This window comes from Oncorhynchus masou, chromosome 11, assembly GCF_036934945.1.
Source record: "Oncorhynchus masou masou isolate Uvic2021 chromosome 11, UVic_Omas_1.1, whole genome shotgun sequence".
NCBI lineage: Eukaryota > Metazoa > Chordata > Actinopteri > Salmoniformes > Salmonidae > Oncorhynchus > Oncorhynchus masou.
Window position 1 is genome coordinate 27,544,874 of NC_088222.1, and position 26,617 is coordinate 27,571,490.

Here is a 26,617-nt window from a genome sequence, read left to right on the forward strand (position 1 = left end):
CTGGGAGACTGGTAAGGATAGAATGAATAATGAGTGAAAATGACAGACTGGGGCGACACTGGACTGGCTTCAGATCAGAAATGTGAAAGTCCTTGAGGTCCAGCCAAAGCCTAGACTTGAATCACATTGAAAATCTGTGGAAAGCCTCAAAGATTGCTGTTCACCGCCACTCCCCATCTAACTTAACAGCGCTTGAGAAAATCTGCAGGGAGGAAAATCTCTAAATCCAGATGTGCAAAGCTGAAAACACTCAAGACAACTCAAAGCTGTAAATCGGTGCCCGGAGGGGCTTCTACAAACTATAGTATTGACTCAGGGGTGTGAATACTTATGTAAATTAAATACAGTACTTCATTTTCAATCAATTTGCAAACCTTTCTAAAACATGTTTTCACTTTGTCATTATGGGGTAGTGTGTGTAGATGGGTGAGAGAAAAAAAATCATATTTAATCCATTCTGTATTCAGGATGTAACATGTGGAATAAGTCAAGGTGTATGAATACTTTCTGAAGGCACTGTAAGACATCATCCTAACTAATTATTGAAACTGGTTCATGGAGAGATTGTTTCTGAAAATAAAACTGCCCCAATTCTGCAGTCTTTTAAAAGGGCCTTTATATGAAGCCCAAGTGTAATAAAAGTAATTCAACTTTCATAACTAGCTGAATTTACAAATATATTTTCAGGTGGACACCTCAGACTACACTATTAAATAGATTACATATGAGGACACAATATGTTGTTGACAATTGTCACCTTAATGAGGAAAAATCTTAAACTATCATTCATACATTATTATTTAACCAAATGAAATGGAATAAACAAAATAAATTAAACCAATTGTAATGAATTCTATAAATGCAAAGCCAAAACCATAAAAATGCAAACATACACAAGATCAGCTTTTACTTGAAAACCTCCAATGTTAAGCATGGAATTGATTAACTGCATAAAGCAAATATCCCTTTGTTTAAGTTGTTTACAGTAGAAACAGTCATTCTCCCTGTGGTGCCACTTTCATCTGTGAGCACATTTATAATATTGCCAACCAGGACAACGGAGGGAGGCCACATTACACAGCTGATGGAGCCCATTCACCAGGGTGATAAGCAGGCAGACAGCATGGCCTTCCGTCAAGGCAAGCACATCAGCAGTAGGACCCTGGAGGGAGTCTTCACTGCTTTCAGGAAGAAGGAAAAAAAGATCAGGGCAACGACCTTATCAGCATGTAATTCACAACGTTAAGATTACTATTATTATGACTTCCATTTAGGATAAATGGAATGATTTCCCAATGCAATGTGTCACTCCTTATACTGCAAGTATTCACAGCACAGATGTGATGCAGTATGCTTGTTCCTCAATGCATGGGGTGAATATGGATGACCGCATGCTTATGAAAGAGATGGTCCAGGCTAACACCCTTTTATTGGTCAGATGATGCCAATCAGCAGCCAATGGACTGGACTAATACTGGTGGTGTGGGTATGTGACAACCCTTTCGTAAATCCTTTAGGAAGCTCCAGCTTGCCTCATTGATATTCTAGAATGCTGAGAGTCAGCTGCTTTATACTCTGAGCCAGCTGTGTTACTTCCAAACCCAGCCCTCTGTTCCAAACTACCATCCTTAACATATTCCTAGGTTAACAGGTGCATATGGGGTCAGATGTGACATCCAACATCATATACACCTGTTTAGGTTATGGATGTATATTTGATGATGCAATTAGTAAATACACATTCGCACGAATAACGGAAAGCAATATATTGCTGAAAACGTGTATGAAAATTTGTGTGAAAAGAGATTGATATGGGTAAAGAATGTGTCAGGGGTAAATATTAATATACAGTACTCATTAAGATTATAACATTTTCTTTACTTCCTGCAATAGGAAATAGATTTCAAAGCAGCTTGGTGTGGTGGCTGTACTATCATATCTAAAAGCAGAGTGCACAGCTGCTGCTCCTGTTATTCCGTCGAGAAAGCTAATGTCACATAAGATTAACAGTGATTAAACATTGATTCTGATTTGACACACTGCTAGGGTGTGTTTACTGGCTGCCTTTGTGCAGCAGCAGGGGGATCATAAATAATTGACCATATCATATTTTAAAAATAGTGAGAGCTGGTCCAATACATTAGCAAATATGTAGAATCAAAGCTAACAAATATCCTACACTACTCAGATAATGATATGGTAACAGGAAAGTACTGTGACTGAATATTAGGATAGGCCAACCGGTTAAACTGAACTGGAGAAATGTGCACAATATGTACAGACAGAGCAGTTTTACAGAACACAAAGCAGTTGTAATGTTAAGAGTAAATGTGTATGACTCAAGGCAAAAGACAGGTAAGCACAGGGACAATCCCACTCTAATCCACTGCACCTATGAAATGTGTCCATTCATTTATGTAAAGTATTAGCCAGTATACAAAACAGCTTAGACTTGACACTCCCATGTTAAAAACATAACTGAAAGTTATCTGTAGATGCCCCCACCAAGATGTTGACATCATCCATAACAGTTATGCCTGAAGGATTTCAAAGAAAGAAAGAAAAATAAGATATTTGTCCTTGGAAAGAGCAATAATTCTGTCAAACGGGAATGCTTTCGGGACTATTGGACAAGGGCCTGGAGAGACAATCTGAAATAACAGCAACTCTAGCCTACATAAGAGGAAAGATAAGGAATTAGACTGTGTGGGCTGTCACCTCCTATCCATCTCTATTTTATTTTACTACTGCAACCAACATAAGTCCAGTGTAGGATCACATAAACAAGAACATCCACAGCAAAAGAGATCAGAGAACTAAACAGAATCTGACAGCAACATCTTCTGACCGAAAATATTTCAGTTCATGGCCCTACTCATAGACCTTTCTGGTTGTTTACTAGTGAGACGCAGAAGCCGTGTGGCTTTCTAGTAAATAAATAGGCTCACTGTACATGTACTGACCAAAAATATAAAAAAACACAACATGCAAACATTAAGATTCTACAGTTCATAAGGAAATCAGTCAATTGAAATCAATTCATTAGGCCCTAAATCTATGGATTTCACATGACTGGGAAGACAGACGTGCAGCCATTGGTCAAAAATGCCTTTAAAAAAAAGGTAGGGGCGTGGATCAGAAAATCTGGCAGTATCTAGTGTGACCAACATTTGCCTCATGCAGCAAGATACATGGCCTGTGGAATGTTGGCCCACTCCTCTTCAATGGCTGTGCGAAGTTGCTGGATATTGGCGGGAACTGGAACACTGTCATACATTATAGACCCAGAGCATCCCAAACATGCTCAATGGGTGACATATCTGGTGGTGTATACAGGCCATGGAAATTTCAAGCTTCTAGGAAATGTGTACAGATCCTTGCGACATGACACGGTACAGCTGAAACCGAGATTCATCTGTGAAGAGCACACTTGTTCAGTGTGCCAGTGACCATTGAAGGTGAGCATTTGCCCAATGAAGTCAGTTACGATGCCGACCTGCAGTCAAATCAAGTCCCTGGGGAGGAAGACGAGCACGCATGAGCTTCCCGAGACAGTTTGTGCAGAAATTCTTTGGTTGTGCAAACCTACAGCTTCATCAGCTGTCTGGGTGGCTGGTCTCAGACAATCCCGCAGGTAAAGAAGCTGAATATGGAAGTCCTGAGCTAGCGTTGTTACACGTGGTCTGCAGTTGAGTCCGGTTGGACGCATTTCCAAATTCTCTAAAATTACATTGGAGTCATTTTATTTGTATTATTTTACCTTTAACTAGGCAAGGCTGTTAAGAACAAATTCTTATTTTCAATGACGGCCTAGGAACAGTGGGTTAACTGCCTTGTTCAGGGGCAGAGTGACAGATTTGTACTTTGTCAGCTCGGGGATTCGATCTTGCAACCGCTCGGTTGCTAGTCCAACGCTCTAACCACTAGGCAGGTAGCCACCCTGGTAGGTAGCCTAGTGGTAGATAAATGATCATTACATTCTCTGGTATTGGCACTGGTGGACATTCCTGCAGTCAGCATGCCAGGCTGTATCACAACTTGCAGTGATTGGGAGTCCCATAGGGCCGCGCACAATTGGCCCAGCGTCGTCCAGATTTGGCCGTCATTGTAAATAGGAATTTGTTCTTAACTGACTTGCCTAGTTAAATAAAGGTTAAATTTATATATATATTTTTTAACTACACACTCCCTGAACTTGAGACATCTGTCATAATTAAGAGTGGCCCCAGCACAAGGTGCACCCGTGTAATAAGCATGTTGTTTAATCTGCTTCTTGATATGTCACACCTAACAGGGATTTACACAAATTTATGCACAGCATTTGAGAAATACATTTGTGTGTGGAACATTTTAGGGGGGCTTTTATTTCAGCTCATGAAACCAACCCTTTCCGTGTTGCGTTTATATCTGTTCTTTGTACATTCCCTCAAATCCTAAAGTATTTCCTTTGGTCTTATTAAATTAATTGTTACTAACCAGGCTATTTTAATACAGGAATACACCAAATTAGTTTCTATTTCACATTGTTTTTCTGCATTTTGGACAATTGTGATTTGAAAACATGGAATGGAAGGCCTGCTGAGTGAAAGTTGCTGTCCCCTCTAGCTTCTAGCTTCTGCACTGCAGAGACTACTGTTGGGACAGATTGATTTGGTATAATACAATACATTAGGTGCGCTAGAGGCCACATCCATGCTAAAACCACTCAAACCAAATCAGCCACACTGTCAGAAAGCATGAACTCTGTAGTCCCATGGTGCCTCCACTTGTCTGGGATAGCAAATCTGCCATAACACAGGGTGTCAGTAGGGACAACAGGGAGAGGACACGTGTCACCGCAGTACAGTCTAGTGAAAGAGAGGGGGATCTGTTTGGATAGGCTTCCTTAGCTGACAGGCGTTTCTACTAGACGCTCATTAAAAATAAAGTGTGAGAGTGTGCCACACTTGGAGGGCAACCGATGTGCTCTACAAAAGGTGACCTCGATACAAATTTTTAAGACAGTCTTGTTGAAGAGGAAGACAGGGTGCCTTGCTTGTTTTTGATATTTATGCCACACAGCTCTTACAACAAAAAAACATGATTCAAATTTGTAGTTTCACATGTGAAATCACATTGTCATATGTGAAATAGATGTTTCCACATGCTGAGCTTAAATTTCACGTGAAACCATATTTTCACATGCGCTAATTTTAGAGTTCACATGTTGATAAAATAAGAAACCCGCACACTGCTCTTGCTAATATCACTGCTCTTTATTAAGCTTACCAATCGGCCTCAAGGCATTCATAAGAGCTCTGTGCGCAGGTTTCTTATTTTTTCTCATCTTATTCAGTTGTTACCATGCACCTGCAACAAACGTAACTCAGATGCACGAGTGCCTTTTGAATAAGGGTTCACATGTTAACACCACCTTTACACATGTGAGAAGAATAACATGTTTGTTTTCACAACTTACATATGAATTGCAGTTGCATGTGTGAAGTTTGCGGTTTCAAATCTTAAACACATTCTCATGTGTAAATCTCACGTTCATATCAGGTATGAAGGTAAGACCCAGATGCAGACAACATCAAATTAATAATGGTTTAATAATCCAAAAGGGGCAGGCAATAGACAGGTAAAGGCAGGCAGGGGTCAGTAGACCAGAGGTGGGGCAAAGGTACAGGTCAGCTGGCAGGCTCAGGGTCAGGCAGAGTGGTCAGGCAGGCAGACTCAGAGTCAGCACAGGCAAGGGTCAAAACCAGGAGGGCGAGAAAAAGAGACTGGGAAAAGCAGGAGCTGATAACTAAAACACTGGTTGACTTGACAAACAAGACGAACAGAGAACACCAGTATAAATACACAGGGGAAACTGGGGAAGATGGTCGACACCTGGAAGGGGGTGGAGACAATCACAAAGACAAGTGAAACAGATCAGGGTGTGACTAACCCCCCTGGGGCGCCGCCTGGCGTCCTACCTGGGCGCATACCTGGTTGACCGGGGTGCCTGTGGTGGAAGTCAGCGATAAGGGCTGGGTCCAGGATGTCTCTAGCGGGGACCCAGCACCTCTCCTCCGGGCCATAACCCTCCCAGTCAACCAGGTACTGGAAACCCCTGCCCCGTGGTCGAACACTCAGGAAGCATCTCGCAGTGTATGCCAGATGGCCATCGAAGACACAGGGAGGGGTGGGCCTGGAAACAGAAGACAAAGGGCTGTGAGACAGGCTTAATCCTAGACACATGGAAAGTAGGGTGAATACGGAGGGTACGGGGGTAACAAATGACGAACAGCAGTGGGGCTAATGACTCTAGAGATGGGGAACGGGCCGATGAAACCGGGGGAAAGTTTCCGGGACTCCACCCAGAAGGGCAGGTCCCGGGCAGAGAGCCATACCCTCTGCCCGAGCCAATAGCATGGAGCAAGGGTCCGGTGGCAATCTGCTTGTCACCTATACCTGGAAGTGGTCTTCAACAGAGTGGCCAGGGCTCTCTTCCAGGTACGGCAACAGCGGCGGATGAACTTCTGGGCAGAGGGATGACCGACTTCCTCATCTTGTTCGTGGAAGAGCGGAGGGTGATATCCCAAGGAACACTCGAAGGGTGAGAGACCCGTGGCATAGCAAGGAAGGGTGTTGTGGACATACTCAACTCATACCAGTTGCTGACTCCAGGTGGTACGGTTGGCGGAGACTAGGCAGCAGGTGGCGACTAATGTGGCAACATACAGAACCATAGGTCACCAAAAGTGTTGTTGCGCAAAGGCCAGGGTCCGACGAGAGCCCAGGTGACAGGCAAGCCTGGAGGAATGGGCCCACACCAGGACCACAGAGCGGACAGCATCAGGCACAAACAGACTTGTTATTTTGCCCCCCGGACTGGTTTCTCCCGGACCCGTTTCCCTATACCACCAGCTGAGTGCCACCGCTAGGCACGAGGTGGGAAGGATGTTCTCGGTCTCCAGGGTAATAACCGTGGGGTTATAGCGGCGAGACAGGGCATCCGGCCTGACGTCCTTGGACCCCGGCCGGTAGGAGAGGGAAAAGTTGAACCGGGTAAACAGCAGGGCCCATCTCACTTGTGTGGAGTTGAGGCGCTTGGCGGAGTGGAGATACACCAGGTTTGTGTGGTCGGTCCACACAATGAACGGATGTTCGACCCTTTCTAGCCAGCGCCTCCATTCCTCCAACACCATCTTCACAGCGAGAAGCTCCCGATTCCCCACATTGTAGTTCCTCTCTGTGGCATTGAGGCGGTGGGAGAAGGCGGCGCAGGGATGCAGCTTAAGGTCCAGGGCAGAACATTGGGACAAGACAGCCTCAATATCCGAAGCGTCGGCCTCCACCACAAACTGACAGGAAGTGTCAGGATGAACCAGGATAGGAGCAGTGGTGAAGAGGTGTTTAAGAGACCGGAACACCCTGTCAGCAGCAGAGGACCTCGTGAACAGAACCTTGGTTGAGGTGACTGCAGACAGGGGGAGGCCAGGGTGCTATAAGCCCGGATGAAGCGGCAATAAATGGGGAAGGCTTGGCCGGTAGGGATATCCTTGACTCATCGCACACCAGCGACTCCTGTGGCTGAACGGGTGCAGTGCACGCTAACCAAGGTTGTCAGGTGCACGGTGTTTCCTCCGACACATTGGTGCGGCTGGCCTCCGGGTTGGATGCGCACTGTGTTAAGAAGCAGTGCGGCTTGGTTGGGTTGTGTTTTGGAGGACGCATGACTTTCAACCTTCGTCTCTATCGAGCCGTACGGGAGTTGTAGCGATGAGACAAGATAGTAACTACTAACAATTGGATACCACAAAATTGGGGAGAAAAAAGGGGTAAAAAAAAAAATAATAAGTTGGAGAACCCCAAGAAGCGTTGCAGCTGCACCCTGGACATAGGCTGAGGCCAATCCACCACCACTCTCACCTTCACAGGATCCATCTGGACACTCCCAGCAGAAATGTAGCCCAGAAAGGGAATGATGGAGCGATGGAACTCACAATTTTCCTTGGAGCACATGTCCAAGAACAGGAGGAGCCTGGAGGAGCAGGAGAAGTTGAGGATGTCATCAATGTAGACAAAGACGAACCGGTTCAACATGTCTCAGATCATTCACCAGAGCCTGGAACACGGCAGAGGCGTTGGTGAGGCCAAAGGGCATGACCAGATATTCGTAGTGGCCGTGTTGAAGGCGGCGTTCCACTCGTCCCCCTCTCGTATCCACACCAGGTGTTACACATTTTGTAGATCCAGCTTGGAGAAAACAGTGGCCCCCTGGAGCGGCTCGAAGGCCGAGGAAATGAGTGGTAGTGGATAATGGTTCTTCACAGTAATGTCATTGAGTCCCCGGTAGTCAATGCATGGGCACAGGGTCTTGTCCTTTTTCTCAGCGAAGAAGAACCCTGCGCCAGCAGGAGCGGGATGGATAAATCCTGTAGCTAGGGAGTCCCCAAATGTCAATCTCCATAGCCTTGGTCTCTGGTCCCGACTTCTCAGGAAAGCATGGTGCAAGGGAGAAGGTCAATCCCGCAGTCATGGGGCGGTGCGGTGGAAGGGAAGTGGTCCGTGACTTTAACACCTCCCAGAGGTCCTAGTACTCCGCGTGAATGGCAGAGAGGTCCGGAGCAGCTTCCAAGCCCACGCCAACTTCAGACAATGGGCGTGGCAGAACTGACTCCAGCCCATGATAGCACCTGTAGACCGGTTAAGAGGATTATGTCGCTGGAGCCAGGAGAATCCCAAAACTACGGGAATCTGGGGGAACTTGATGAGCAGGAATTGAATGGTCTCGCTGTGATTCCCTGACACACGTAGTTTGATGGGAGTGGTGTTATGGGTGGCCCGACCTATAGAGCACCCATCCAGTGCTCTAACATCCATGGGAATGGATAGGGGCTGTTCAGCTCAGAAGCCAGTGTGGCATCCATAAGGCTCTCATCAGCCCCAGAGTCAATGAGGACCCGGAGATATTTGGACTGGTTTCCCCACAGCAGAATGACATGAAAAGGGTGTGAGTAAGGGAAGCAGAAAAGTCCTCGATATGGCCCACCAGAGTCCTCGCTCCTACCGATGAGCCTGGTCTTTTACCGTGTAAGAAGACACAAAAAGCCCCACAATACAGACAGCTCCTTGTGTTGATCCAGTGTTGCCGTTCCGCTGGCGACACCCCAGCTCTGCCTAGTTGCATAGGCTCGGGAAACAGCGCCTTGGCCATCTTTGGTGACTCCCGAAGAAGGTCAGGGAACATCGGGTGCTCTCGGCAATTGCACCGTCGGGGACTTCCGGGATGACTCGGAGGCGAGGTGGAATCCTTGGACGTGCGAGCTAAATTAAATTTCCACTCCAGAGAACGGGGCCTCACTCACGTACATGGCAGGCTGTTGTTCCCAAACGGCGGTAGCCCAGGTGAGATCCCTCCCAGACATCGTGATGACATAAGCTATTGGAGTGATCCGAGGGGAAGGACCACGGCTAGGGCACGAAAATTAGGGCACATTGAGCTAAAAACACCCGACAGGTGCTCAGCTCTCCATTAAAGCATTCCGGGAGAGGTAAACAGGGATAATCGCCGAGTTACTGAGGGGCGGTGGGTTTACCACCGTGGCAGGCTACCCCTCAGAATTGCTCCAGCAGCATGTCCAACACCCAGTCATGGCGCTCAGGCAACATTTGGACTCCCTCTATAAGACCACGAAGCAATTCCTAGTGCCTACCAATGGAGGCTCCTTGGGAGGAGATGTGGCTGCGCAGCTAGCCCGGGTCTGCTGGGTCAGTCATGGCCAGTTCGTACAAACAGGTATAAAGGCAAGACCCAGATGCAGTCGAAATAGCAATGGTTTAATAATCCAACATGAGCAGGCAAAAGACAGCTAAAGGTAGGCAGGGGTCAGTAAACCAGAGGTGGGGCAACAGTACCTGGCGGCAGGCAGGCTCAGGGTTGGCAGAGGTCAATAATCCAGAGGTGGGGCAAAGGCACAGGTCAGCAGACAGAGGACAGGCAAGGGTCAAAACCAGGAGGGCGAGAAAAAGAGACTGGGAAAAGCAGGAGCTGATAACAAATTTGTTGACTAGACAAACAAGACGAACTGGCAACCGACGAACAGAGAACACCGGTATAAATACACAAGGGATAATGGGGAAGATGGGCGACAACTGGAGGGGGGGGGGGGGGGGTGGAGACAAATCACAAAAACAAGTGAAACAGATCAGGGTGTAACAGTTCACATGTAGAATTGCAAGTTCATGTGATGTTAAAAGTGTTATTCTCCTCACGTGAAAAGGTGGTGTTAACATCGCAGATTAAAACATTATAGTATAAACATAGAATTCACTGTAGTGTTTTTGCTGACTTTACTGTAATAATCTTAATTTTATTTGTCACATGTGCCGAATACAACCTTACTGTGAAATGCTCACTTACAAGCCCTTAACCAACAATGCAGTCAAAGAAAAAATAAAATATTTCCTAAATAAACTTAAGTAAAAAAAAATGATCAGAAAGTAACAAGAAAATTACATAACGAGGCTATATACAGGGGGTACCGGTACCGAGTCAATGTGTGTGGGTACCTGTTTGTCAAGGTAATTTGAACATGTGGGTAGGGGTAAAGTGCCTATGCATAGATAATAAGCAGTGAGTAGCAGCAGTGTAAAAACAATGGAGGGGGTGGGGGGGTCAATGTTAATAGTCCGGGTGGCCATTTGATTAATTGTTCAGCAGTCTTATGGCTTTGGGGTAGAAACTGTTAAGGAGCTTTTTGGACCTAGACTTGGCGCTTAGGTACTGCTTGCCGTGTGGTAGCAGAGAGAACAGTCTATGACTTGGGTGACTGGAGTCTGACAATTTTTGGGGCCTTCTTCTGACATCGCATAGTGTGTGTGAGATAGATAGATATATATCTATCTCCTGGATGTCAACAAGCTTGGCACCAGTGATGTACTGGGCCGTACTCAGTACCCTCTGTAGCGCCTTACGGTCAAATGCAGAGCAGTTGCCATACCAGTCGGTGATGCAACTGGTCAGGGTGCTCTTGATGGACGCTCTCTGTAGTGTTTTTCCGGACCAAAGTGGATACTGTAGTATACTGTAGAATGTACCGTTAACTAGGGTATAAATATTGTAGTAAAATAACTGTAGTATATACACACACTGTAGTAATTCATGTTTTTGTGGACTGTAATATTTACTAGTGTTTTTCTTTTAATATATATTTGACATAGCCTGCAAATCTTTCTCCTTGAGGAAACCTAAATGGAGACATACTAAAAGAGCACATTTTAAAATAACCTGTTGGTAGGTAGGACTGGGGTCTGAACAGATAGATCTGCTCTTTTCTATAAAGTGTAGGGAACCCAATATATGGTCTATACTTGCTTGTTGGTTTCTCACTTATGGGTGGCACAAATTGGGATATGGGCAGGGTACATGCAAATGAAATACTGTAGTATTTAGTATAGTTCAAGTGTAGTATTTTTGTGGACTGTACTTTTGCAGATACTACTGTAGTCTTTACTATAGTATTCTACATCATTCTATAGTAAGTGCTACACATGATCAAGGGATACTACACAGTGTGTAGTATAGTATTCTACAGAATTAGTACTGTACTATTCTATAGTAAACTGTAGTATTTTTGTGTGAGATGTTGCAATACTAATGTTTCCCCATATGGAATTGCACATTTTGTAACGCTATTCTTAAAAAAAAAAAAGACTACGAGTATAACAATTCAAGTGCGATAAAAGTGATGATCTCTTATTTCCTAGCCTTCCATTCAGTGTTACTGCTGCAGTCGCACACCTCTTCTTCATACATTGTTCATTGACCATTGGAAGAAGCCCAGTGAAAAGAACAGAGAAGCTTGAGCTCTGTGTGTCCTTATTTAACCTGCTTAACATGTTAATATTGCACTGTCAGAGTTAAGTCAGATAATTTAACTCAAGTTAACGTTCACAACATTTTTTGCTGCATTGTCTGAAAGCATTCAAAATACACTGAACATATCCGAAATACAAAATATATACTGCTATAAAACAATGCCATGTCAACAAGTTTACTTTGAGGTTAAAGAAAGTGTGTTCATCAATTTAAAAACATTTTTGTCTTACTGTTAATTTGGACAAAATCAATACTTCAATAGTCTTGTAATGATTTTGTATTAAAAAAAAAAATCTTAAAAAATAAAATAAAATTATTGTTCGACAGCCCTAGTTGAACTTAAAAATGTGAAAAAGCAGACGCGAGTCGGTCATGGTTGCACACGGTCACGTAATGAGGTAGTGACGTCAACATTTGCGTTGGCCCTCTTGGTTGAATGGTCAAGACCAAAAATCCATGTGTACTTCACACGTGTCTGAACATCACGTCCTGTTTTTGTTTGGAATTGGTACTGTATGGCTGCAGTCTTGCAATGTGCCGACCCAACTTCGCTATTTTGTGATTTTTGGTACACAAAATGTATCCGCTATCATTTCCTTTGATCAGCAAAGACTTTTGAATATCAGATCGACAGTTACTAACCTCAATTCTGGCTTCAATTTCGGATCACTGTTTTCCATCCGGGTTGATGTTGTCCATGCTAGCTTCAAGTGATAGTTATCAAGTGTGTCCGACAGTGTGCGATTTATATTTATTGAAAGCGTATTATGCTAGTGAAGTCAAACGTTATATAACATGGTCTAAAGCACGGCTGTGCTTTTCAACCACTGCAAACAGTGAAGATTGTCCTTACAAAAAAGAAGCAATACATGTTTACATTTTTTTTTAACCATTTACTATTATTAGCTAGCTAGCTAGCTATTTGGCAACAGTAGGCCACTTTGTAGGCTAACACACCATTTATCTAAGTGAGTTAAATGTTATGTCATGCTAGCTAACTTCCTACTTGCGAGCTATTAAAAACAGCCACTGAAGAGTGTGAAATTGTAGCTCCAGCGGTCTGTAAAGGGAGAGTGTAGGATTGGACAGGTAACTTTGTGGGCGGATATGAAAATATTTTTCAGTTCCCCTAGAGGGTAATATTTTATGGACAGAGAGATAATAGCAACATAATATTCAGTGCAGTCTAATTTGAGTATAACGAAGCCTGATCCTTCGTGATGTTCTCTGTCCTCAGATATGAAAAGCTGTGAAAGCCTATTTACAGATGGAGAGCTCCCAATGAATGTCCGTAGAGACTAAGGGTATACAGTGCATTCGGAAACTATTCAGACCCTGACTTTTTCCACATTATGTTACGATACAGCCTTATTCTAAAATGGATCCAAAAGTCCCCCCCCCGAAATTGCTAGATGTGCAAAAACTGGATAAGGCATTGGCACAAAAAAAAAAAACTATTCAGACCTTTTACGCCATACTTTGTTGATGCACCTTTGGCAGTAATTACAGCCTCGAGTCTTTCTGGGTATGACGCTACAAGCTTGGCACACCTGTATTAGGGGAGTTTCTCCCATTCTGTCAGGTTAGATGGGGAGCGTCGCTGCACAGCTATTTTCAGATCTCTCCGGAGATGTTTGATCAAGTTCAAGTCCGGGCTCTGGCTGGACCACTCAAGGATGTTCAGAGACTTGTTCCGAAGCCACTCCTGCATTGTCTTGGCGGTGTGCTTAGGGTCGTTGTTCTGTTGGAAGGTGAACCTTAACCTGCTCAGGACATCAGACCCGGGTGTTCATCAAGGATCTGTGTACTTTGCTCTGTTCACCAGCCTCTGAAAAACATCCCCACAGCATGATGCTGCCACCACCATGCTTCACCGTAGTGATGGTGCCAGGTTTCCTCCAGACACGACACGTGGCATTCAGGCCAAAGAGTCCAATCTTGGGTTCAACAGACCAGAGAATCGTGTTTCTCATAGGTCTGAGTCCTTTAGATGGCTGTCATGTGCCTTTTACTGTGGAGTGGCTTCCGTCTGGCCACTCTACCATAAAGGCCTGATTGGTAGAGTGCTGCCAAGATGATTGTCTTTCTGGAAGGTTCTCCCATCTCCACAGGAACTCTGTAGTTAGTGAACATCAGGTTCTTGGTCACCTCCCTGACCAAGGCCCTTCTCCCCCGTTTGGCCAGGAGGCCAGCTCTAGTAAGAGTCGGTGGTGGTTCCAAACTTCTTCCATTGAAGAATGAGGCCAGTGTTTTTGGGGACCTTCAATGCTGCAGAAATTGTTTGGTACCCTTCTTCAGATATGTGCCTCGACACAATCCAGTCTCGGAGCTCTACGGACAATTTCTTCTTTCTCATGACTTGGTTTTTGCTCAGACATGCACTGTGGGACCTTATATAGACAGGTAAACTTATTTAACTCTCGTCATGTAGAATATGAAATGTCAGTAAATGCTAAATATATTAAACTGCCTATATTTTTAGACATGCATACCCTTTTCACAACAATAATCTGTAGAAATACAGTAATAAAGAAATAACTACATTTACCATTGTAAAGCCCAAAGTAAATATCCATAAGCATTCTAAATGCAGAATTATAGTAAAAAAGATGTAAAAAAAAAGATGTTTATAAAACTATGAAAGAGAATTTAAAAAGAATGCTGTCATCTGACTGAACTGATATTGATCACTACATTAAACTGTAAAATGAGTATTTACAATACCTCAATGAAAGTGAATGCATATCATTTAACAGATAGACTGTTCACAAAAAAAAGAGCTGTGACTATGTACAGTAGTCTCAGTTCCATCCTGCTTTTACCTTGATCCAGCTAGCTGGTTTGCATTCCTACTGACATTTACAATGGAGGTAGATGTCATCCTCATAACTGCTTTGAATAGCTAGCTAGGATTTGTGGGACACTTGAGGGGTGCATCTACCTAGGTAGGCTACTGGTAAAACCACTAGTTAGCAAGGTAGACTAACAAGCAAACGAAATTACAATATACTTACCAGAGTTGGTTTGCATTCATATAGCCAAGACTTTTGCTAAACTCAACTGCTTTAAGTTAGCTAACTAGGTTGTGTGGGCACAGTAGACTGGAAAATCATAATCAAAGTTTTGATTTAGACTATGAAACTTGTGTTGCGTTGGGTTTATTGACTTTTTCGACCTCGACTGCAGCTTGGGTCACGTAGCCTTATCTGTAAATTCTTTACTCACAGGTTTTATACCCTCGTGTCAGAAGTCGGTGTAACCGCCTTTAGGGCAATTCTGTGCGTACCAAGTTATGGGCAAGGTCTAGATTTGACTCAAACCCAATTTTAGAAAACTAACTTCACATTTCATCCCTACCAAAACATTCTCTTTGATTTGGATGTTATTACATCATATTCTGACCCATAAGAGCGGCAGTTTGGGGCAAGGCTAGGGTTAGAATAATCATAGCTGACAAATTCCCCCAAATTTATATTTCTCTAGTGTACTTTCTCTTTTAAATCTCCATTTTGGGTAACACGCGCCACAGTGTGCTGGCCCGTTATACTAAGTTCTAATCAATAGCCTAGAATGTGTTTATAGTAAATAAATACTCAACTAATATTGTGGTACGAACTCGTTGGTGAGACCCGGGTCCATGCAGATTCCCGGATTATACATTCAGAACGAGATTGTAGAGGTAACTGATTAATTAGCGGCTGTTGTAAAAATCGATATTATGATGTGTTAATTTGGGAAATAGAAACTAAAAAAAAAAACGTATTTTCCCATGGTGCCCCAGGCTAATGAGTTAATAATTGCTTGATTCAGTTAATCAAGCAATTAGAAACTTTTAGTCATTCGATGAGCAACAGTCGTCACATTAACTAATACAACGTCACGACAGTACGAATCTACCCAGCTAGCTAACTAGAATACTTAACGTAAATAGTTAAGGTTTATTGCCATCAAAGTGACCATACAGATTTGCCTACTTTTACCAGTGTGCGATTGTGCTTACATGGTAGACTGCATTCAACCTTGACTCTCAGGTAGAAGACCATGCGATATTGTAATTTACTTACATTAATATCATGCAATTCTGTCCTCATCTGAGTATGATTCATTATGATCATTCACTATGATCCAACATTCTCTTCCATATTAGACACTTCCTCCTCTATTTCAAAGTCACCATCCTCTACATCACTCTTCGGAACTATTAAAAAGGTTAGTGTAATTAAAGACTAGTCAATATTTCACATCGCATTTTTCCATTTGAAACCATTTGACAAATGAATCAGAAACACGTTGGAGGCGTCAGTCAAAACACCCGCGCACACAACTGGTGCCTATTGAATACAGCAGCTTGGCACATGCATTGCTAGGAGAGCCAATATATATCATCAAGTCAAGCACTACCAAACGTTTGCTTAATTGTTTAACATAAAGTTCAAAAAAGTTGATAATTTCTAGATGTGCAGTTCATTAACTTCGTGTTGTATTTGCTAGCTAATATCGTGGCGTGGTTAGTTGGCTGCTCACACGTTAGCAAGATAGCTAGCGGATACTACCTGAGGCGCTAGCTACCAACCAGACCTTGGCTAGCTAGCAGCAAGCCAGCTAAAACAAAACGTTTTTGTAACATATGTTGATCGTTAATGTTTTAATTATGAATATTGATGCATTGACATTCAGCTATTTCACTAGATTGCTAGCTGCATTTCATAACCTAGCTAGCGCGTGCTAATCTTGCTAGCTAGGTAGTTTGCTGTAAGCCAATTCCACCTGATAACATATGTTTCTCTCTCCTTCAAAAGTTACTTGAATTGGAATTGAAATTCCCTGCAATCCTCATACTGAAGTAATATTCATAGCTAGTTTAGCAAACCGAGTAGCTCAGCATGGAAGTACAAAGAAATAATCACTGTTGTCCCCTTTTGAAGTCCATTGTCATTAAGCATATCATAAATATACATGTCAGTAGTTAACTGGAACCTAGATTAAAATCTACAAGCTACTTTTTAATTCTTTGTTAAGTTAAATATAGAGAAATTGGGAACATGTCAGGTCTTCCCAAATCGGCATATCGTTCCTGTGGCTTCACAGTTAAAACGTTACGAGCTTGTGGTTCATCAGTCATTACACCGACATAAAGCAAATATGTATGCTGCATGGTTAGCTGCAAATGTCAGTTTACAAAATAGAATCCTTTTAAAAGTCATATGCGTCATCAGTCTGCTGTATCACAATGTGACAAGATGCAAGGGCCGTTTACATGTGAAACTCGTCATTGTCAGAAACAATGCCTTGAGCTGAAGGATCTTCTTGCTCATTTAAGGTCACATGTTTCAAAAAGATAAAAGGTCAAATGCCCATTCAGACACTGGAGCAAATACTTTACATTAAAATCCTTTTACCACCCATATTTCAAGACTGCATAGGTATGCTGCAGCTGCGCATGTGTCCAATTATTCGGTTCATTCAGTGAGTTTTCATGATGATGCTGAAAGTCTGTTCGGTGTAGATCTTATTGATGTGTAACATCAGTCAGTGCTGGATTCTCTTAATACATTGGGTGTGGAAGAGCTGGAAAACATGATGCATCTTCTCCACGTCTTGAGGCCAGTAGACGCAAGGAAGCAGATAGCCCAAGTGAACGCTACATTTAAGTATCAGTTTGTTACTTAGAAAACCCATGATAACGGTCATTAAAACATGGTATTGCCACTATATAAAATGTGTTAAGCATGATGAGAAAATTAGAACATGGTACACAGCCTCATTCCCAACCTCTTATTTTTATCCAAGGTGAAAAGGATAGTACTGAAAGGAATGACCCAAAACCCAGATGTGCCTGGTAGCCCCCAAACACCCCGCAGCAAGGATTGTTCCATTGCTATACATAAGTACATAAAAAAAAAAATGCTAAACAGGTTATACATTTACTGTTTAAAAAAAGTGCATATACACCCAAAACTTACAAGTGGGCTCTATGTATGATGATATGATTGACAAGAAAGTATTTAAGGTGGGTGTCAAGTCAGGTAATGTCTAAGTCAAATAGTTCAAATCATAACTTTTGGAAAGCTTTGAGCTATACTACCAATGATTTCAGTCTACACAGACAAAGGTCTAGGCTCAGTTTCTCAGACTCTGTTGAAGCCTCTAGTGTAGCCCTCCTATTCATGGTGTCAAATGTAGTTTTATTGCTTTTATAAAAAGTAGTCATAATCATATCATTTAAAAAGCAGACAATTGATAAGATGTATGTTACAATGGGAGTTAAGTTTGGATTAGAAACTCCGTGATAATGTATGTGGCGTCAGGGAGTAAAATGTGGAGTTAAGAGAACCCCAAATGCGTTTGTGCGCCTTCACAGTGTAGATACAACACTGAAAGCACAAGCTCACCACTGGCTAGTTCAACCGCATGCTCCAGCCCGAGTAGACGGACAGCAGTGGACACTAACTGGCACTTCAGTTTTGTAATTCCTTGGAATCAAATGCCATCTGAGGTTACAAGAAAGCTGGAGAACAGAGAGGGTCCAACTGGAAGGGAGAGACAAAGTTATTCACCTGACTAGATGAAATCCTTAGTTTGTCAAATGCCAGGAAAGAAGCATTTTGAGTGAAGTAGGCAGAAAGATGGTGCTGACGTATCCAAGATGTTATTGAAGGTGAAATTGTTGTTAAAGGACAACTCCCTTACTAAGCAGCTGCAGAGCCAAGTTGACAACTTGAAGTGAGGGAACACCCCCCTTTCCCAAAGAAGACAGTCAAGTGAGTCTGAGGATTCACCATCCAAGAGGATATGCCTGGATTCTTACAGCTTTATCAACTTTAAACTTTATCATCAACCAGCCAATGAAACACACACACAAGAACTAAAGAAGATGTACAAAAACAGACGCAAAGACAAGTATTGAAAAGAAAATGCCAGCAACCTTCTACTCCCAGAAGAAAGACATCATTTGTGGTATGGAGACCTCTGACATTGCCAAAGAATGGCCATATCTATACAAGACCCCCGGCATCAAGACTCATTTTAGAGAACTTACTGGTGTTAAACTCAATGAAGAGCATGAGAAAGCCATGGCAAGCAAATGTGGGAGAATTGTGTCCTACTTCAAATCTCTCCCTCGTGAGTAGAGGAGCAAGATTGACAGTTTCTATACCTGACAGTGTCTTGGCAAAGAGAAATCAGAAGCCAACCTACCTGGGTCTTTTTTTGCTGCTACTTAACTTATTCAATGAAGAAGAGAACAAGATGTTCCTCAACGTTGATGAAACTTGCCTTCCAATGGAAATTGACTGTGCAAAGCTGCCAAGCACACCATGCATTGTTTTTTTTGGAAAGACATGTGTTTTCACTTCACATACAAGTTCAAATCAGCAGTTTTCCTAAAGTGTATTATTTTGGAACCACAAGTTTTAGTTTAGTACACTGAATTGTATTAAAAGTAATCATAAACCCATTTATTTTAGTGTACTTATAATACAGGATTGGAAATACAATTTTAATACACTTAAAATATATTGCTAGTTTAAACTAATAGCTTATTAAGTGTACCGAAATGGTATTTGTAATCTTGTATTAAAAGTATTGTGACCGGTCCTGCATAACAATAAAGCAGGACAAGCGGGAAAGGAACAAGACAAAAAGAACCAAGGGCAATTTAAGGTGTTTTATATTAAATAAACAAGTCAACTTCTCTGACCATTCAGGGAAATAAAATAAACAGTAAACCAATATGCACTCTAAGCAACAAAAAGGAGACTTAACAGAAGCTTATGAATAGGAGGAGATGAGGCCGACTCCTGTCAGGGTGTTGTGAGGTCCGAAGCGTCGAACATCATTAGACACGTGGTGTAACTTTGACAACAAGCTGCTGGCTTACTGCATTGAATTGGTAGCTCTTTGAAAACTGAACTGGGCATCAGAGCTTGTTTAAAAAAATGTAAATAAAAAAAATAGAAAAACTCTTCCCATCTCTACTTATTACAATTTGAATACTATATAGTGTTCTAACATACAACTTAAGTGGTTCCAAAAGAATACAGATTTTTTTGCTTGGGTAACAATGTGTCAGTCCTGTGTGGGTGTGTGTGAGGGAGATCGAATGGGAGTTTGAGGGAGAGGGATGGAGCAGGAACAAAACAAAAAAGGAGATGAAGTGGGTGAGATTGCAGGAGGTAATGAGAGAGATGGGTAAAGAGAGGAAGAATTTGAATGGAAGATAAGGGGTGAAATGTTTCACCACTGTCTGTCATTACCATAGGGAGTTCTCCTCTGACAGCTGGAAACTTACTGGTTTCTGTGGACCAGATTGTGTTGAATGGCATTCTTACTTTCAACGATGCCCTGGTAATGATGTTTGTGGCATATTATCACTATAAATTACCCCTCTGATCAGGCAGCAACATTGGAGTTCCTGCAGAGGTATGAATTCATCCCTTATTACCCACTACAATTTCATTTGAAGTGACTGACTGTATAGTTCTGCCAGGATTTCTTTGTAGCACTTGGGAAAGTGGCGTGTAACATTATATTGCACACCTATTGCAATAAACATTACTTTATTTGCAGAAGTTATAACTCACTCTAGTCTGGAGTTGTCATCTAGGATGCCTTACTGGTAACTACAACTTTCAATTTCAAAATTGAACCACACAAGTCCCTTGTTGCTCAACAGAAATATAGCATTTCAGGATACACTTCCTATGCACCCAATATACACTGCTCAAAAAAATAAAGGGAACACTAAAATAACACATCCTAGATCTGAATGAATGAACTATTCTTATTAAATCCTTTTTTTCTTTACATAGTTGAATGTGCTGACAACAAATCACACAAAAATGATCAATGGAAATCAAATGTATCAACCCATGGAGGTCTGGATTTGGAGTCGCACTCAAAATTAAAGTGGAAAACCACACTACAGGCTGATCCAACTTTGATGTAATGTCCTTAAAACAAGTAAAAATGAGGCTCAGTAGTGTGTGTGGCCTCCACGTGCCTGTATGACCTCCCTACAATGCCTGGGCATGCTCCTGATGAGGTGGCGGATGGTCTCCTGAGGAATCTCCTCCCAGACCTGGACTAAAGCATCCGCCAACTCCTGGACAGTCTGTGGTGCAATGTGGCGTTGGTGGATGGAGCGAAACATGATGTCCCAGATGTGCTCAATTGGATTCAGGTCTGGGGAACGGGCGGGCCAGTCCATAGCATCAATGCCTTCCTCTTGCAGGAACTGCTGACACACTCCAGCCACATGAGGTCAAGCATTGTCTTGCATTAGGAGGTACCCAGGGCCAACCGCGCCAGCATATGGTCTCACAAGGGGTCTGAGGATCTCATCTCGGTACCTAATGGCAGTCAGGCTACCTCTGGCGAGCACATGGAGGGCTGTGCGGCCCCCCAAAGAAATGCCACCCCACACCATGACTGACCCACCGCCAAACCGGTCATGCTGGAGGATGTTGCAGGCAGCAGAACGTTCTCCACGGCGTCTCCAGACTGTCATGTCTGTCACAGGTGCTCAGTGTGAACCTGCTTTCATCTGTGAAGAGCATAGGGCGCCAGTGGCGAATTTGCCAATCTTTGTGTTCTCTGGCAAATGCCAAACGTCCTGCACGGTGTTGGGCTGTAAGCACAACCCCCACCTGTGGACGTCGGGCCCTCATACCACCCTCATGGAGTCCGTTTCTGACTGTTTGAGCAGACATGCACATTTGTGGCCTGCTGGAGGTCATTTTGCAGGGCTCTGGCAGTGCTCCTCCTGCTCCTCCTTGCACAAAGGCGGAGGTAGCGGTCCTGCTGCTGGGTTGTTGCCCTCCTACGGCCTCCTCCACGTCTCCTGATGTACTGGCCTGTCTCCTGGTAGCGCCTCTATGCTCTGGACACTACGCTGACAGACACAGCAAACCTTCTTGCCACATCTCGCATTGATGTGCCATCCTGGATGAGCTGCACTACCTGAGCCACTTGTGTGGGTTGTAGACTCCGTCTCATGCCACCACTGGAGTGAAAGCACCGCTAGCATTCAAAAGTGACCAAAACATCAGCCAGGAAGCATAGGAACTGAGAAGTGGTCTGTGGTTACCACCTGCAGAACCACTCCTTTATTGGGGGTGTCTTGCTAATTGCCTATAATTTCCACCTGTTGTCTATTCCATTTGCACAACAGCATGTGAAATTTATTGTCAATCAGTGTTGCTTCCTAAGTGGACAGTTTGATTTCACAGAAGTGTGATTGACATGGAGTTACATTGTGTTGTTTAAGTGTTCCTTTATTTTTTTGAGCAGTGTACTTTCTGGTGAATAAAACATTGTGAAACATAGTTCCACTGTTACCTTAACTGTATCAGACATTTTCTAATATTACATTGCAAACATCCTACATGTAGCCCCTTTAAATTAGATACAAATGTACCTGCAAAAATCCATGTTAGTCAACAAATCTAATTATTGTATCTGAAGGGGTAGAGGACCACTCCTAGTGATTTAATGACGGACACAATAGTATAGAATGGCATTTGTTATTTCATCCAACGCAGGTGCCTATTCAACCCAGATAAGGGGTCCAATGTGGAGAAGAACTCAGTGGCATGCAATCAATCCAAAAGTTATTTCTCTGATCTCAAACATTGCTATGGAGGGAGTAGCCTTGCACGCACACATACATACATACAGGCACTTAAATCCACCGACTGCAGCACACAGTCAAGAAAGAGGCAAATTATTAAAAACAACACTTGACCAAAATGCTAGAACTGAATGTTTTTACATTACCATGTTGTAAGTTGCTTTTAAGTGAATGTTTGACACAATATATGTAAAGTTTGAGTTCAAGAAATGTTTTTGCACTTGGATCGACATACCTTGTCCTACACATCTCCCCATATAGTTGTGGGTTAGGATGACAGAATAACAACGTGACCTATATTTTATAACCAAAATGTTTGAAAAAATGATTTTAAAAAAAACTTAACAAATAATTGAATTTCCTATGTTTGACACTAACTATCAAGTGTATAGTTCTAGAAATGTTTGTACACTGAGATTACCTGATACCGCTCTTAACACACCCTTCCCTTTCTACCCCTTTATCATGCCACTGCACACACAGGTTAAGGTTTGAACATGTATTGAATAACTTATATAAGGAAATCCCTGTGTAATGTCTGATTTTTTTTTTTGCTGGAGAATTCTTTATTTTCACAACCAATAAGTTAACATTGAGAATAAGGTTTTTGTAATCAATTAAGGAGTTGTCTGTTTTTTAGCTGACCAATACTCCATTTTCACAACTGATACCAGTTATATTGAGAGTAGGTTGAAGTAACATGACAATTATGTGTTTTAGCTATATTTTGGCATCAATTCAGGAGTCATTTCTGGGTTTAAGTTAAATTGAGAGGAGTTTTGTAATTTTATGATTATAATCTGTGTTCGAACTATATTTTGTCATCAATTAAGGAGTTCTTTATGCTTTTTAACTGGCCCATTATTTTTACAACCAATGCCAGCAAAAAAAATGATTACAGGTAAAAAAAAAAATAGGAGTTAATGTCATGAAATTACAGTAATATACTTCATTTGATGGATAGTAATCACCATTTTTATACATGTTATTTATGTACATTTTTAGTCTGTAGTTTTAGTCTATTTCAGTCACCTGTGCTGCCAGACTTACCGTAAGTTATTAGGATTTTTTATTATTTAAAAATATATATAATAATAGTGTAGGCTATCATGGCCCTATCAATACCGACCAGGTCAAATAGTCTGACTGTGGTCCATAATGACTCATAAATAGACCTCACCACAGACCGCCCTGTGGTCCGTAATGACTCATAAATACCCCTCACCACAGATAGCCCTGTGCTGCAAGGTAGTGGAACATCAAAGGCTCTGTCAGACCACTCAGGCAACCCGGAGAGGGCACAGAGGGGTGACATCAGAGCTCAACACAGGTGGCAAGACGCCAGAGCTGAGTAGTGGCATGAAAAACAAAACACGATTAACATGTTTTTTGTTATAGAAGCACAAGGAAACATCTGCTATAGGTAGATCTTTGTGGGAGTCTTATGCAACCACGAACCACTTATTATGAACACATACTAGCCTATTCATCAACTCAGTGTGAATAGTCACATTATTCATGCAGCACATTCATTGTTTCAAAATGGCAAACATTCATAAGAAGAGGTATTCTGTAGAAATAGAGTACATTATCTGTGTAATAATTTAGTCACCTTAAAAATGTGTGTGTAAATGTGTTGTCAAAACATGCCAATGAAGAGGTCATATCTAGAATCTAAAATGGTTCTTTGGCTGTCCCCATAGGAGAACCCTTTGAAAAATTGAAGAACCCTTTTGAGTTCCATGTGGAACCCTTTACACAAAGGGTTCTACATGGAATCCAAGAGTTCTACCTGGAACCAAAAAGGGTTGTCCTATGGGGACAGCCAAATGACCCAGTTTTCTAAGAGTGTAGCCTACTGGTCCCCTGCTGAAAACTGCCATTATGAGGGAACATGCACACCTGGAGAACAGGTGTAGCCTATGACAGGAAGCACAAATTGATCTTACCTTACAGTCCTCTGTGTGGGATCGGACAGAATAATCCTCTGATAAATACTTGAGAAAGAAGAAGTCAAACTCTTCATATTTTTCCTGAGCGTGTTGGTCCAGCCTCATGTACGCCTGGATACAGATGCTGCAGACATCCTCATCATCCCCACCGCCGCTAAACAAATCCAAAACCATGTTCTGAAGACTGCAATTTAAACTGTCTGGGCTTGACATCCCCAACAGTAAGTCGGAAATGGAGTAAGAATCACAAAAAGAGAGGCTAAAATTCCTAAAATAATCAAGTAACATCTGTGACGAGAACGTTGATGGAGTTGAGGACCTAAAGTCAGTTTTTTGCCGATACAATATGGTGCAGGCTGACTCCAGGTGTGTGTGGTGGCTTTGAGCATCAGTGCAATGAGGACCTGGAGCAGCGGATTTGGTCAAATTGCTTAGAAAAATACCACATTTCCCCTCATTTAGAGCCGGGTGGACCCCGTCAGTCGCGTTGATCCAGATTTTGCGGTTGCTCCTATCCTTGGACCTCAGTTTAACTCCAGCACACAGCCAGAGGTGATTAGAGAGAAGGACAGTGAAAAATAATAGGGATGCCAAAGACATTCGCCATTTCTGTACCCTCTCGGAATCGGCACAGGGTTTGTCGTTTTGTTTGGGTGCACAACATATTTTTAACACGGCGTCATCTTCCCTTCGAAACATCCAAGCACCCCTGATCATATTTTAGGGGGGAGACAAAAGCGATCTCAGATGGCTTTTTCACCTTTGCAATATATCCCCTACCTCGTTTGCAACATGGTGATGGGAAGCATTTTTTCCAAGTTGTTGTGTCAAGAAATCAATCCAGCTCCAAACCCCGGCGTCTAATCCATTGCAAATAGATAACGTCCGGCATTATATTCCCGATACACCCAAAATTGTAACATGTTGTGAAATCCTACCGACACCCCCAGCACCGGTGCAGCATCACACAAGAAACGCATAGCACGTACAAAAACGAAATCTTTACTCTATATCTGCCATTCTCAAACATGACAAGTCTTATTTTTTCTTCCGTTTTTAGTGCAAAAAGCGACATTTGCCTCTCATCTTCCCCTTCCCTTTGACAGTCTAGTTTAGTCTGTCGCCATCTTCGGTTTAGCACAGAAAACCTTCAGATTATTTAATTGAAGAGGGTGGAGCGCCTGCGCTATTGGTCGCCCCTGTGGTTCCACATCCCCTCTCACATTCCCATCAAAGGTCCAATGCAGCCGTTTTTATCTCAATATAAAATACATTCTGCATTCTGGGTAACAATATAGTGCCTTACTGTGATAGTTTTTAAAATGGTAAAACATAAACAAAAATTGCTTCTTAGCAAAGAGCAATTTCTCAAATAAGAATTTTGCTATGACAGTCTGTGAGTGTCCTGAGTGGGGAGGGGAAAACTGAAAACTAGCTGTTATTGGCAGAGGTTTGGAACTCTTTCTTATTGATCTATTAACTCATTTACCACCAGGTAATGTCACCAGGCAGGCCAAAACTCCATCCCACCAAAACAGGCTGGAATTATAGGCTGTCTTTTTAAACAGCACTTACAGCAAAAATGAATTATCATCATTTTCACAATTTCACAGAATTATTCCAACCTCATGGTGTGGAAATATATATAAAACATAAGAAAATCACGTTTTTGGCTGCACTGGGCCTTTAACGCAAACCCATTCATTCCCCAATTTTCATTCAATCCTTTCATTGGGAATCCTTTCATTGGGCATACTTACCCGAGGAGGAATTTAAGGAGAGAGATTAAACACCACATTATCCATCTGGTTTGCAAGGTTTGCAAAGAAAATATGAAATGTTATGTTACAAAATAATATTCCATGGTAAACAGATTTAGATTATGTTTTGAGTGTGGTAATACTACAGGTTGAGTGTGGTAATACTGTACACCAAGAAAATGTGAGGTCACAGGATTTTTAAAAATGTTTGTTCATTTTACACTATTTGATGATGTTTTCCAACATATTTTAAAGAAGAAGTGGTATGAATTGTCATCAAGTACTACTGTAGGCCTACTACTAATGCCTGACTAGGCAAATTATTACTACTACATTTTAAAACCATAATAATCATAATAACAATACTAATTATCATGATTAGCATCATCATCAATAATCACAATAATCTTAATCTCTATATCCA

The 26,617-nt window shown here is 42.4% G+C and overlaps 1 protein-coding gene across 1 annotated transcript in view; it reads right to left on the reverse strand.

The window, feature by feature from the left end:
- The window catches only part of nalf2 (NALCN channel auxiliary factor 2), a 42,641-nt gene extending 17,088 nt beyond the window's left edge, over positions 1 to 25,553 (reverse strand). Inside the window, exon 1 of the mRNA XM_064977993.1 lies at positions 24,431 to 25,553. Coding sequence (XP_064834065.1) covers positions 24,431 to 25,150 — 720 coding nt within the window. The 5' untranslated portion in view covers positions 25,151 to 25,553. The remainder of the gene's footprint in view (positions 1 to 24,430) is intronic.
- Between the last annotated feature and the right edge of the window lie 1,064 nt (positions 25,554 to 26,617).